The sequence below is a fragment of the Musca vetustissima genome, unplaced genomic scaffold, assembly GCF_032173495.1.
Source record: "Musca vetustissima isolate MV318-11 ecotype Yass unplaced genomic scaffold, APGP_CSIRO_Mvet_v1 utg978, whole genome shotgun sequence".
In the NCBI taxonomy this organism is placed as follows: Eukaryota; Metazoa; Arthropoda; class Insecta; order Diptera; family Muscidae; genus Musca; species Musca vetustissima.
Genome location: NW_026882773.1, coordinates 90,853 through 107,076, shown reverse-complemented (window position 1 = coordinate 107,076; position 16,224 = coordinate 90,853). Strand labels below are relative to the sequence as shown.

The 16,224-nt window shown below is 38.4% G+C and overlaps 1 protein-coding gene across 1 annotated transcript in view; it reads right to left on the bottom strand.

Moving 5' to 3' along the window:
* LOC133329452 (peroxisomal N(1)-acetyl-spermine/spermidine oxidase-like) overlaps positions 1-15,956 on the bottom strand; it is a 38,357-nt gene extending 22,401 nt beyond the window's left edge. Inside the window, exon 1 of the mRNA XM_061537925.1 lies at positions 15,688-15,956. Within this exon, the coding sequence (XP_061393909.1) occupies positions 15,688-15,945 (258 nt within the window). The 5' untranslated portion in view covers positions 15,946-15,956. The remainder of the gene's footprint in view (positions 1-15,687) is intronic.
* Positions 15,957-16,224: the final 268 nt, after the last annotated feature.

Below are 16,224 nucleotides of genomic sequence, written 5' to 3'. Positions count from 1 at the left end.
GCCAAGTTTTATAAAAACCGGTCCTGATTTAGATATAGCTCCCATATAATGTTTCGTGCGTTTTCTAGAAGTACAGACATAGCCCAACGGATGACCTATTTATATTTGTTTGAAATCGATTTACATACTTTATGGATAGATCTAGGTAGACTCACATTTAGATAAATATCACATATATTATTTCATCCAATTTCATATTAATAGTCCTGTTTATTATACCCATAGTGGTGAAGGGTATCATATAGTCGGCCCCGTCCGACTTTACTACTTTCCTTACTGGTTTTTTTTTCTTATTTTCCAGTTGATCTAACACATTCTACGAAATATTTCAAGCCATCAGTAGTTTTCTTTTTGTTTAATTAAAAAATTAGTATTTTTATAACCTACATTATTATTATTTTCTACTTGGGTTATTTTTAAACTACTTCTAATTCGTTTTGACACCCGGCGAAAACAAACAAAAACCTGTCTGTCGTCTATTCACATGTGTGTTTAAAACGCGATACATCATTACTTTGAAATTCCCAACAATTGTTTTCCGAAAATACGAAAACCCAAGTAAATCCCAAAAGGGTTTCGAAATGAAAATTTTTTCTGTCTTCTGAATAAACATATTGTTTGTATGTTCGTTATCAACGAAAAGCCACACACCATTCGTCAGTCAGCCATTCATTCATTAACCACAAATTAAAATGCACTTAGCCTCAGAGCAAATAAAAAATTTTGAAGACAACATAAATTTAAAAAAGAAAAGAAAAAACCTGCAGACAACGGCCTATGTCAGTTTCTCCTCCACCTCTAAATATGACACAACACAATAGTGTTTGTTGTTGCTGGTTTCAATTAAATAGTCATATTTTTTAAAGCGAAGCGCAGCGCAACTCAGCGCACCAAGTAATGGAAAACAAAAGCGTTAATGAGAAAATCAAATGTTTGGTGCACCGTTTACAATGACATTACAAAGTAAATGTCTTTAAAGGTGTTATGTTTGATATGTGTAAAAGCCTTTTAAAAAGTCTGGTCAAGAAAACAACTACAACAAAAAAGAAAAACCATTACAAAGAAACCAAAAAACGAACGAACGATCCATATTAATAATGAAAACTAATCGATCATGAGACCATAACTAAATGACAGCAGACACATGTGAGGTTAAAATGCCGGTCAAGCACAAAAAAGTAGATTTTATGCAGCATGTGCAAGCACGAACAAGTAAAAAAATTGTATTTTAAGTTCAATCAGGTCGAATGTGTTATATCGCCCAGTATGAGGATAACTAAAATCTTTTAAATATTTGAAATCGATCAGGTGGTTCCTGATGAGGGTAGTCATAATCAACGGTTAGGCGACCTCGTGTCCATCAGTGTATACGGTTTGCAGTCAGGGGTCTTGTTGATAACTGGGCACCTCAACAAGTTGTTCAGGCTTAGTTTCCGAGTCCTTTCCATAGAGCCGAATTTGTATATACCGGGCAGGCAGAAATCCTGGCAATCATAAAAGCGGCGGAGACAGTCAAAACACTTACTGCCGACAACATAGGGCCGTGACTATATGTGGATGGTCAGGCGGTCCTTGAGGCACTCAAGGATGCAAGGATGCTCTTCAAGATATACGACAGATAATTAAATTATGTTGGGTTCCAGGACATAGTAATATAGAATGGGATGAGATAACCGATGAGCTTGCTCGAGGGGGGTCGCAGTCATCAAATCTACCATTTGAGATATCTCTACAACCTCCTATTAACTACATTATTGGCAAAATCCGTTTGAGCTACTGCGAGGAAGTCGGCAACAGATGATCACCAGAACCGGGATGCAGGATTTCGGACTGTCAAATTTTTTATAGAGAGTATACCGCCTTACGGAATATATTTTGATGTTGGAATGTTTTGCAACTGGCGATAGAAATTAAATCGGTCTTTGCAGGCATTGTTGGCAGAATTCAGATGCGATACCAGCATGCTTAGTTTCCAGGTTTCAGAAACAATGTACGTGTCTAACGACACATTGAGGGCCGATATTAAGTTCCAGTCTCATCCTGTTATTTAGTATTAACATAGATATTCCGTTCGTGTCCAATGCTTTGGTAGACTTAAACTGCCCGTTATAATACTAGTGTCTACACAGTTCTGTCGTTAAATGACATCATCCTCCCTATTACCACCGTCATAGTTCCCTAATGTGGAAAATCGTCGGGGTTGATCCGTATTAAAACCAAGACAATTTTACTTCGGTCGTCAGTAACAAAAACTGTTGGAATTAATTTACCTTGTCTTTGTATTGATGGAGAGAGGTGAGGTGGAATGAATCCATCCCAATCCATAACACAACCGCTATTACTCCTCGAAAAATCCTCTCCCGCCTTATTTGTGAAATATTTACAACCGTTCTTCTTTCAAGTATTGAGATTGCACCAAATATCCATATGAAGACTGGTGCTCTGCTTTTCGTCTAACCTCTGAATTAACTCCAGTTCGAAGAGAGGAAATAAAAACAATACAAAGATCATAATTCCGCACGGGATTACATCAAAGAATGCAGCCGATAGCTTCAAGCTTATAAACTACCACCGAAGTGTAGCCGTTGACTCCCGTTTATACTCCCATAGGGGTCAGCTTTGACATGGCCACTTTTTGGTTATCTGAGACCATCTGCCGTGTTGTCGTTTCCTTCGTAGAAAACCTTGAAGGTTATGGAGAAGACTTCACAACTACCAGACGTACCGAAGCCTGAAAAAAGTTTTATTCGCAAGTGGTTCTATTCCTATTGAATACAGTTTCGCAATCTTGTTTAACTCCTGACTTCCGTCCCCTATTTAACAGTGGATATCCTTTACCACCACCTTGGCGGAGATTCCGGCTGAGATAACCACAGTACGCGAGGTAGGTAGAAACTATTGTTCTCCTACCTTCTGTTACACTATAAACGAAAGCTTTAAACGGGGGACTAGTTTGCTACTTAGTACTATTAATTATTGACTAGCACTCTAGTCAAAGGATATATCACATATAGACAGCGAAACTCCATTGTATTCCGGGCAGATAGATGGAGAAGATGATATCGGATGGGATTCCTCAATCAAAAGTAGATACCTCACCGAAATCTAACTACTAAAATTGCCAAAGCAAAACAAACAATGGTCAATCAAGCGTATCGCAGAAATGGAAGATTGTTAAAACTTGATTTATAAAATTTCATTACCGGTGGAATCTCTAAAGAAAAGACTGCATATGTGAATGCTGTGCTCCGAACAGGAGGCCAGCATAGTGGATAGCGTTGTGGCCTTAGATCGTATTTAGTACGAATTGATGCGGATTCTTGACACATTCCCAGCATGTGGGCAATGATCGCCCAATATGCTGCATGGGTGCTCTACCCAGGATAGTGCTTGCCATTGTATTATGGATAAAATTCCAGCATCCAAGAAAATCAAAATGGGTCGTAATTATGTCCTTTGAATAAAATTCTCTCTGTAGGTCATTGACATGAAAACGGATGAAAACAAATGTGATGTTTGAACCAATACATAGATATTTGAACCAATAAAAAACCATACACATACCATTCTGAAATCTATAAAAAAATGCATGTCAATCGGGCATACTTGAATTTTTGGTGTAACATTTGTATGAAACCCAGCAATATTTTATATGTGAGCTATATCTAAATCTGAACCGATTCCATCGAAACTTCGCATACATAAATTTGGACCTAATTCAGTACGCTGTGCGAAATTTTGTGCCAATCGGCCTAAATTTGACTCTTTGGTGCTCCATTTACATAAAACCGGACGAACATATATATGGGAGCTTTATCTAAATCTGAACCGATTTCAACAAAACTTCGCATACATCAATTTGGACTCAAGTCTGTACTCTGTCTCAATCGGACCAATATTGACAGTATGGTGCTCCATTTACATAAAATCGGACGAAACTATATATCGGAGATATATCTACATCTGAACAAATTTCAATAGGGTTCGACCTTGGGCCAAATAAGTAACATGTGACAAATTTCATCAAAATCGGATCATAAATACTTTGTTCACAAAAATACTTGGACGACGGACAGACGGGCATATACATATTCTCAAAAGGAACCATGGGTCTATCTATCTCTATTCCTTTTGCCTGTTACAACGTACCTTCACCACGTACAGTGTGGTGAAGGGTATAAAAAAGGAATCTGTTTGGGAGCAATGGAAAATATTTACATACATCCCACGTACTTGTTAAAATTTCCTACCGCATGTATTGCGATTCACGCTAGAATTTGTCTTAGCAATTTCAACTTTACTGCTGTTGCAATTTGATGGCACCAACACTGCAACTATCAGAAATTTGTCATTTCACATATTGTGACACGTGTAAGCCATAAAACTATGTATTCCCCAGGGACCCATACCCATATCCAATCTATCTACATTTTCAAAATCCCTGTAGACCTGTGTAATTTAATAAAATGCTTAGAAACACAATTTAAAACAATTAACAACAACAACAGCAGTTAAAAAGAAAAACAATAAAAATGTCAACTTATTTAAGCAAATTAAAATTTCACTTCAAGGTAGGTTGATGAACCTGTCTGACCCGTCCCCCATACTAAACAAATAAGGAGCAAAACACAAAAACCTGTCTGATCCACAAAGCATTAAGTAGGGTGTTAACATCATCAGCTGTCAGTTACAAAATACGCAATATCAAAAATGAAATTTGCACACATATTATTTCACTCGCGAAATGTTGCGACTGCAGGCAACAATGTAAAATAACCTACCACAAGGACGTTTAAAAACGAACACGCACACACACACCTCCACTTCATCATCATCCCATTGCGATAGATGGATGAATGATGATGTTGGCAAAGTTCGTACGCATTGAAGGCAGCCACCAAACAAATAACATGTGATGGTCAGATGGATGTTCTGAGAAGGAAATCAAGCCCCCAATAACATGGCAACAAAACATGAAATGAGAAAGCAAAGTATATTGATTGGGGGTCAGCAGGGGCGTAGAAAAAGCAGGGGTTCGTACTGGGTTGACTAATTTCATTTTTGAAACACTTTCAAAGACTTTATGTGGTGACTCGTTAATTTATATGCGATCGACCGAAAATTTGCATGGAGTTCCTTCAGTATTTTCAAAGGCTAGCTACACCCCTGATCTAGAATGAAATAAACAAAAGAAATGATAAATAAACAAATAAAAAACATTACAAAGACGATTAACTCACCATGCGGAAGCTAAAGATTACAAGGTAAATGTTTATGTTGGCACCAAATAAACACGTCATACAACTGGCGTTCTGCTTGGTTGACTGACTGGCTGGCTAAATGCAACATATGATTCTTGACAGAGAGAGCCTGTATGCATGCCTGTTGCTGCCTCTGCTTATCATTTATTTTTTGGTTTGGGACTGTGGTCAGTTGTTTTGCAAAACAAAAGCAAAAAACAGCCTTTTGCATGATTATGCATTTTTTGTGGTTCTTCGCTAGGGACCACTGATGTCCCCAATTTCGGTCTGGTTCGGTTTTGGTGAAAGTGATAAGTGTCTGTGTATGACAGCTGTGTAAAAATAACCATTCGGGATAGCTAAGGCAAAAGCCAAAACATGCAATGCATTTTTCAGGGAACGACAGAAAGAGGCTACCACCACCATAAGAGGAAGTGGCAAATGTTGATTGTCGGCCGATAATAGCATAGAAATTGTGACTCATAAATTATTGCTTAACAAATGTAAATTATGTTAAACATTATTCGAACATAGATTTGTTACATTTTATAAAAAAAAAGCTGATACCTAAGTGCAAGTGCGTGGAATTTATTATACCAATTCAATCGAAAAATACATTAAAAAATCCCAAAAATTCTGAAAATTGGGACTACCGTTATATGGGGGTTACCAGAAAAAGTGGACCTATATTTATACATTTTATTGGGAAAATTTGGTATTCAATAAGAATCCAATGTACTAAATTTCACCGATTTCGGATCAAAAATACGCTAAAGAAGCCCAAAATACCGAAAATTTGGGTGTACCCTCATATGGGAGCTATGCCTAAAACTGGAGCGATATAGGCCTGCCCGCAGACAAAAGACGACTGTATGCTAAATTTTGGCTAGAGTGATTACGACAGACGGGCGGACCTGGATCGACATATAATTGTACCCTGATCAAGAATATAAATACTTTATAGGGTCGGAAATGATTATTTAGCCAAACATTGTGGTCGGAACAGTGCAACATTGTGTCTGGAACAAGTAATTTGTGGGCAACCGGTAGTCAGTCTAGAGCGCTGGAATGGAGGACGGCTGGCACATTTAACAAAGTAAATGTGCCCCTGTTATTTTATCCGGCAGTTAATAGATTATACTAAGAGTGACGGGGCGAAGGGGATTGTGCTACGTCAGATAAGAGTTCCACCACAATTAACAAAGCAAGATGTTGCAGATGTCATCAAGTATTCGGCTAGGACGGAATTTCCATGGTAATGCCTTAGCAACATTAATCTAGTAAAGAACATCAAATTTGTCGCTAGCCACTCACATTTTTCCTTAGGCCTGGGAAATAGGCAGGGTGGTCCCGCAACTATATCCTGGCAAGGAAGGTTGGATATTTCTTTTAAGTTGTCAGTAGCAAAGACACTTGGTCGCTACTCCTCCTCCCATCGACGAGATAAGTAGTAGAGGATCGTACAGTCATAGTGGCCCTCGAATTATCGAAGGCCTTCAATAACGTTCAACATACCAAACTGTTCGAGGACATAGAGAAGACCAACGCCCTGCATAGTTTGAAACATTGGATAATCAACTACAGGTGTGGACGCCTGTCATATATGAAATTCAGAAACCGGAAGTCGAAGATCCGTAGAGAGAAATAGGTAGTTCCCCAATATGGGATAATTTCTCTTTAACAGTTCAATATCTACCTTTCTGATATTCCACAATCACCGGACGGCATAGATTTTAACATTACTTATCTTCGATGTAAGCTGATGATAGCACATGGAGTCGGGTCCTATTATTGATGATATATGTGAGAGAGTAAACGTACTTTGCTTCCATTTGAGAAATATGAAAATATCCGTCACCAAATACACAATCGCACTGTTCGCAACTTGGACGACTGAAATGCAGTTACCGCTAAACATAGAAGCCTTTGAAGTGGTCTGCGAAAACCAGGAACAAGGTCCTCCGAATACTATACTCGGAGCTGCCTAGACGGACACAAGCAGACTTACACAGCTAAGATCAAGTTAATACAGCCTCCTCAATTTCTAAGCCCACTCACTTGTTTCAGAATTCCCTATCGAAACAAGCCATATAGGTCGCAACCTTTCTGAATTTTGGTACAGAGAATCCCGACCATACAGCATCTGCGTAGACAGACACAAGTAGGCTCAGACAGCTAAGATTATGATGTTGGAACCTCCTCAATTTCTACAGACCAGCTAAGCGCACTCACCAGTCTCAGAATTCCCTATCGAATGGAATATACAGGTTGCAACCTTCCTGAATGTTGATACAGAGGAGCCAGAACATGACAATACGTAATTAATTCCCTTCATGTATTTCAGTTACTCCAAAAACTGAAGGGACTACGATCGGAAACAACGACGGAAACGTCGGTCACCTCCGACCATTGTGTAAATGCATTGGGGTGCAACAATAACAAATCCTTAGCGTTCCCACGACAATCGGATCTACACTTCGGAGCGACCCGAGTTCGACTCATCCAGGGATTGTCAACTCAGCGACAGCTGTACCAAACGAAACGAAACCAATCATTAGAGCTGCTCAACCTTCAACCATAAGAGCCCAAAACGCCATCTGTGGTTAGGTCAGCTCCGTTTCTCTCAACCAGGTGGGGGAAAAATAAAGTCTGGCAATGGTTAAACGTCTGCCAGTTATTATTGTTTTGAATACATGACTTTCTGCGGTTTTTTACTTCTTGTGGTTCTTAAGAAACCTCTGGAATGTTATTTTTGTGAACGATGTGATAGCAATTTTCTCGTCGTATAGAGTTGGATGGTCCCAGATATCATCGTAGGGAATGTCTTCAAAATCTTGGACCATTTTTCGAAAACTTTAAAAAATTAAAACCATTGTTAAACGATTCCACTTCAAATAAGGGCATGTCTTTACGATTCTATTTTGAATTTCTCCTTCTTTGTCACTTTTCATACCTCTCTCTCCTAAGAACTGGACCGAGTTGTTTACAAAAGTTGCATGTGTAAACCCCGAGTAAATAAAAAATACTACCAACATATTTAGCATATGTATATGCATTTACAACAACCTTGATCAAAACCAATTTTCACAACAACCACTGTACATTAAAAAGTAAAATTAAACCAGTAAGGAAAGTAGTAAAGTCGGACGGGGCCGACTATATGATACCCTTCACCACTATGGGTATAATAAACAGGACTATTAATATGAAATTGGATGAAATAATATATGTGATATTTATCTAAATGTGAGTCTACCTAGATCTATCCATAAAGTATGTAAATCGATTTCAAACAAATATAAATAGGTCATCCGTTGGGCTATGTCTGTACTTCTAGAAAACGCACGAAACATTATATGGGAGCTATATCTAAATCAGGACCGGTTTTTATAAAACTTGGCAATAACGTACTTCTAGGCTCAATTAAGTACGTTATGCCAAATTTCCTGCAAATCGAAGGATATATAGGGACTTTGGGGCACCATTTACATGAAATCGGACGAAACTATATATGGGAGCTATATCTAAATCTAGACCGATTTTCTTGAATCTTGGCAGACATCACTCTAGGCTTAATTCAGTACGTTAACCCACTAATTTAGTACGTTATGCGACTTTGGTGCACCATTTACATGAAATCGGTCGAAACTATATATAGGAGCTATATCTAAATCTGGACCGATTTCCACAAAACTTGGCAGGTATCATTCTAGGCTCAATTCAGTACGTTACGCCAAATTTCGTGCAAATCGAAAGATATATAGGGACTTTGGGGCACCATTTACATGAAATCGGACGAAACTATATATGGGAGCTATACCTAAATCAGGACCGATTTTCATGAAACTTGTCAGACATCATTCTAGGCTCAATTAGGTACGTTACGCCAAATTTCCTGCAAATCGAAGGATATCTAGGGACCTTGGGGAACCATTTACATGAAATTGGACGAAACTATATATGGGAGCTATATCTAAATCTGGACCGATTTTCACGAAACTTGGCAGACATCATTCTAGACCTAAATGATTACGCTGTACCAAATTTCGTGCAAATCGAAGGATATCTAGGGACTTTGGGGCACCATTTACATGAAATCGGACGAAACTATATATGGGAGCTATATCTAAATCTGGACCGATTTTTACGAAACTTGGCAGACATTATTCTAGGCTCAATTCAGTACGTTATGCCAAATTTCGTGCAAATCGAAAGATATATAGCGACTTTGGAGCACCATTTACATGAAATCGGACGAAACTATACATGGGAGCTATACCTAAATCAGGACCGATTTTCATGAAACTTGTCAGACATCATTCTAGGCTCAATTAGGTACGTTACGCCAAATTTCCTGCAAATCGAAGGATATCTAGGGACCTTGGGGAACCATTTACATGAAATTGGACGAAACTATATATGGGAGCTATATCTAAATCTGGACCGATTTTCACGAAACTTGGCAGACATCATTCTAGACCTAAATGAATACGCTGTACCAAATTTCGTGCAAATCGAAGGATATCTAGGGACTTTGGGGCACCATTTACATGAAATCGGACGAAACTATATATGGGAGCTATATCTAAATCTGGACCGATTTTTACGAAACTTGGCAGACATTATTCTAGGCCCAATTCAGTACGTTATGCCAAATTTCGTGCAAATCGAAAGATATATAGCGACTTTGGGGCACCATTTACATGAAATCGGACGAAACTATATATGGGAGCTATATCTAAATCTGGACCGTTTTTCACGAAACTTGGCAGACATCATTCTAGACCTAAATGATTAGGCTGCACCCTATTTCGTGCAAATCGAAGGATACGTAGGGACTTTGGGGCACCATTTACATGAAATCAGACGAAACTATATATGGGAGCTATATCTAACTCAGGACCGATTTTCATGAAACTTGGCGGGTATCATTCTAGGCTCAATTCAGTACGTTACGCCGAATTTCGTGCAAATCGAAAGATATATAGGGACTTTGGGGCACCATTTACATGAAATCGGACGAATCTATATATGGGAGCTATATCTAAATCAGGACCGATCTTCATGAAACTTGGCAGACATCATTCTAGGCTCAATTAAGTACGTTATGCCAAATTTCATGCAAATCGAAGGATATCTAGGGACCTTGGGGAACCATTTACATGAAATTGGACGAAACTATATATGGGAGCTATATCTAAATCTGGACCGATTTTCACGAAACTTGGCAGACATCATTCTAGACCTAAATGATTACGCTGTACCAAATTTCGTGCAAATCGAAGGATATCTAGGGACTTTGGGGCACCATTTACATGAAATCGGACGAAACTATATATGGGAGCTATATCTAAATCTGGACCGATTTTTACGAAACTTGGCAGACATTATTCTAGGCTCAATTCAGTACGTTATGCCAAATTTCGTGCAAATCGAAGGATATCTAGGGACTTTGGGGCACCATTTACATGAAATCGGACGAAACTATATATGGGAGCTATATCTAAATCTGGACCGATTTTCACGAAACTTGGCAGACATCATTCTAGACCTAAATGATTAGGCTGTACCAAATTTCGTGCAAATCGGAAGATATATAGGGACCGTTTACATTAAATCGGTTAAATATATATATGGGAGCTATATCTAAATCTGAACCGATTTTTCCCAATTTCAATAGGGTTCGTCCTTGGGCCGAATAAGTGACCTATGCCAAATTTCATCCAATTCGGATCATAAATGCGACCTGTACTTTGTTTACAATTTAACATGGACAGACAGACGGACAGACGGACAGACGGACAGACGGACGGACGGACGGACGGACATGCATAAATCGACTTAGAAAGTGATTCTATGCATGTTCTCAAAAGGAACCATGTGTCTATCTCGTTTCCTTTTGCCTGTTACAAACATATGCACAAAGACATAATACCCTGTACCACAGTGTGGTGAAGGGTATAAAAATAAGAATAATAATATTTTCCATTTCAATATCTCAGGTGTAACAAAAAAAACGTACACAAACCTATTATAATTTAAAAACGCTGTTAACAAGAGTGTGATTAATCGAATCGAGTTTAATTAAATTACCAACTATGTAAAGTGAGATTAATCGTGTTTTTTACTTTTACCCCTTGTTGTTTTGAATTCGAATTCAATATCTTTCTTCGTATATAATAATAGCATCTATATAATTATTGCAATTATGAAATGTTTACTGGCATTTTTACGCTGATATAGAAAAACTTGGCATAAAGAAATTTTTCGGTATCAGAATGAGAAGAGGCAGAAAAAAACCAAAACAACAATATAATCGAAGTGAAAAAACCCAAACACACATATAGGAGAAGAGGCGGCATAAATGGAATATTACTTTGCGTTATTGTGATATACAAGTGGGTAACACTTGTATATTATTATATGATGGAGGAGGGAATTTGTTTTTCTGCCGTATAGAAGATGTAGGCAATTAGAAAAAAACAGCAATTGAACTGAGATAAAAAATCCATTAAAGCAGAAAGTAAATGTTTTTTTTAAAAACATTTTCTATTATGAAATTGAAATCTATACACATTGTTAAAATACAGAAAAAACAGAAACATAATAAACATAAACAAAGGTGCCAAAAATAGAGTGGCTGAAATATTATGATGTGTTAATATGTCACGCGTGCTAGACGGTTCCGATTACATGTATTCTAAAACGTTACTACAAATATTCTAAAACGTTACTATGACACATCATTGTCTATATAATAATTCAAAGATACCTCTGTGGCCATATAATCTAACATTCCTCACCAATCGTTCCTAATGAAAATTGTAATAAAAAAAGTAACAGACGAAGATGCCCTATAGACCGCATTTTCGGATTTGCTGGAGGTACCAGAAGACGTACAATCTTCGTACACAGCCACATTAGTGGCTGCTGCACTCTGAGACCAACTGGTCCATTATGATCATGCACGAAAGATATGGAGATATGTTTAGGGGAGAAGAAAAGGGGGTGGTATAGAAAAGATAAGAAAAAAAAGAAGAAGCTAAGAACCAAGGGAGTATGTGGAAGTTGGTAAGTAGTTTGGATGGCTAAAGAAATTCGGACAGAAGACATATTACATAAGGTTGCACTTTCCCAACCTCTTAAGGTTTCTAATGATGCTGTAGATCAAAGCAGGTTCCATAGTTGAATAGAAGCTTAGACACGGTGGAAAGCACCCACCAATCTGTGCTGTCTGTAGGCCAGAACTGAACAGCGACACAGGGGATGCTCAGTTGTCTCCGCTTCCTTCTCGTCAACACAGAGTCTGCAATAGTCAGTAACATCATGGTCCCACTTACTGGTAAAGGTCCTGATATTGCAATGATGACTCCTGTCATTACTCTGACTTCAGCTTTAAACATGTACAACAGTGAGTTTGTTCTCTTGGTTGGCAGATTCGGCCAAATAGATCTTCAGACATTGCACCTAGGTTCGTTGTGCCAGAGTTCATTGGCTCGCTCGTCGAAGAACGCATCAAAGTTCCAAAAAAGGTGACAGTTGGGTGGTTTGATTAAGCTATCCATTGCTAGATCTGTAGATTGAGATCCGCGTCAAGTTAATTCGTCTGCTTTTTCATTACCCATGATATCACGGTGTCCTGGTACCCAACACAGATATCGGCTGTGTAAGTAAGATCTTCTAAAACTGTTCTACACTTGAGGACGACCTCAGATTTGATGGCTTTAAAAGCCGCTTGACTGTCCACAAAGATAGTCACCGGTTCAACGATCGCTGCATCCAGGCTTTTTATCAATTCCGCTGCCTTCCAGATCGCGAAGATATCAAAACACTACAGTTGCTATCCAGCCAGCTTGTATGTAAGCTCAAGGTCTAGCCTTTCACAGTAGACGACTGCCCCCGTACTTTCTTCCATCTTGAATCCGTCTGTATAGAAAGCCAGACCATCCAGTGGAGGGTTGCTACGTTTCCAGTCGTCTCTAATAGGGATAACGACTTCTAAATTGTCAAATCTCAGGACTGGTGATATATAGTCGCTTAGTTTTACATGTTGGTCCAATGTCATACCTAATTCGTTCAGGGCACATCCATGCTCGTAGGTACAATTTCGCCATAGATTTTGTTCATGCAGCCTACGCGCTGCCTGACACTTAATGCTGAGACCCAGAGGCCTTAAGTTCATCATTGCGTTCAGAGCTGCTTGTGGGGTGCTCCAGTTATTAGAACCGTGGCGGCTCTTTATACCTTGTCTAGTTTGCTGGATGTTGACTTGTGGCGCAGGCAGTGCCACCAGACAAGAGAACTATAGGAAAGGATGGACCTTACCACGGTGTTATAAAACCAGTGTATAGTCGATGGTTTTAGCCCCCAACTTTTCCCAATGGAATTCTTACATGCATAGAGTGCAATTTGAATTCTCTTCACCCGTTCCTAGGCGTTCCTGTTCCATCCTAATTGACAGTCCAGGATTGTGCCAAGGTATTTTGCTTCGGGGGCCAGATGAAGCTGCACTCCATCTAGAGTTGTTGCAGCAAAGAAGCTGAGCTTCCCAGTGAACATTACCAGTTCCGTCTTTGTTGGGTTTACACCAGGGCCGTTCGCCTTGGCCCAGCGTGACAGTGTCAGGAAGGCTCTTTGCATAAGCTCCGAGATTGTTGACGGAAATTTTCCAGAAATAAATATCACGTCGTTCGACTTTGATATATTTTCCGTCCAGTTCCATCAGTATGATATTAATTACCAATAGCCATAGCAACGGTGAGAGCATCTCTCCCTGACGGGTGCATCTAGTTACTGTTTTCTGTTTTTGTATCCCCCACTTTTGAATTTATAATTCTACTGTTTAGCATTTTATCTATCCAACAAGTAAGGGTTTCAGGAGTACCAAATTTTTTAAGTGAGTGGTTTACAGACTCAAGTTTAACGCTGTTAAAGGATCCCTCTATTTCTAGGAAGGCGGCCAACATAAAGTTCGAATTTTCCATATTCCTCTCAATATTACTTACCACCTTGTGCAGTGCAGATTCTAAAGACTTGCCCTTTATGTATGCGTGTTGTGAATTGCTAAGAGAGGTGGTGTCTATACGACTCCTAATCTCGGTCGATCAGTCACTCGAGAGTCATGAGCACAAATGATAATAGGCTAATGGGTCTATAGTCCTAAGATAGCATTTGAACCGGTTAAATTTCTTATTATAAAAAATATATAATTTTAATATAGATTCAAATCTTTCTTAAAAATATGAATTATCGTTAGTGTTGAAACGACCTATTTTTTTAGTGCAACAGATGCCGACTATTGGTACATGCCGACATTAGGAACACTTTTACCCTAAACGAAATTATATGTGTGATAGCATGTCATATTTGGAATTCAGAAACCAGAAGTCAAAGACCAGTAGATTAAAAAAGGGAGTTCCCCAAGTAGATATTATATCTCCGAAACTTTCAAATTTCTTACTTTCTTAAATTGCACAACCATTGAAACTTATGATCGATGGTGCACAAATTTCGATCACAATCCATTTTTTTATATATTTCCCGCTTTAAACCCCCTTAGCTTAAATTTGATATGCAATTTTTAATCTCTAGTCGTCTTTAATTCCATTATATGCATTTCTCCAGTGGGTGTATTCGAGCTTATCTCTTCGGTATACAGTATTTAATAATTATTTACTTGAAAGAATGTGGGCATGTCGATATAGAATGAATGGACAGAATAATTTTCAAGCAAGGCCTTTTTGTATGCACTTCCTGCAAAATAATGATAATGATGTCATGGCCTTTTTTTGCTGCAACGAAATGCAAATGGAATTTATTCGCATAAGACGCTAGAGATTACAGCCCATGAAAAATTAACTCTTCAAAACTGAAATAGAAACGAACTTTTAAAACAGTTAAAATAAATGGTATTTCAAAGTTTAATACCTATCGAAATTTTTAAATTCCTCCACATGCTTTTGACCACCTGTAAATCTTTTTTGCATTCCATTCCGATATATGGCAGCCAATGGCCGTAAACAAATTGTTTTGCTATCTTTCATTTATACAAATCGCAATGTAGATAATTGCAATGTTTGCGTTATCTTAACCCTATATAGTATGTATGCATATATCAATCTATGTAGGTACATGTGTAGTACTTGATAATGGTCATATATGGTGTACCCCCATACTACAAAAAAAAAAGAACAAATAAATTTATTTTATTCCCTAGTGATTTGAAATTCAACAATACTCAGATTCCATTTCCTTTTCCTTCATATATATTTATCCAAATATATAGTAGGTATTTTCTTTTCTATTTTGTTTTCCACCCACATCTCTTCCTATGCAACATCCTTGCTTCAAGAGAAGAGGAAAATTAAAAGAAAATATGAAAAAACAAAACAAACATTCTACGATGTCTTACATAAGTACATGATGTCTTCGTCGGGACGGAACTTACCTTCTGATGGGCCAATGGTATGGATACAATGCGACCACCAATACGACCACGAGCTTCCAAAATGCAAAAACTGTCACAGCCATTTTGCAATAGATGATTGGCAGCCGATAGACCAGCCATACCAGCTCCAATTATGATTACCTTAAAATTGGTAGGCTGAGAAGAGCTGGAAGCGGCCGCAGCTGCTGCTGCTTCCATGGCAGCAGCATGCTCCTCAGTTGGAGAAGGAGCTGGTGTATGAGGAGTTGTCTCACCCATACCTGCTGCTTGATGGTGCAACCAAGTGCTGGTGCTGGGTGCTAAGGACGACAACGGCGACAAGGACTACGTCTTCAAAATATTATTACAAATTTTCGAATTCTTTCTATGGAGACACGGACGCACACACACACACGCACGCACGTAACGTTATTAAATAATCAATAATATACTTCTTCAGAATAGAAGTACAAGAATTTATTTTTTCAATGCATCTATGATTTTTTTCTTTTTTGCAATGGGTATTTTCCTCAGAAGAAAAACAACAACAATAATTTT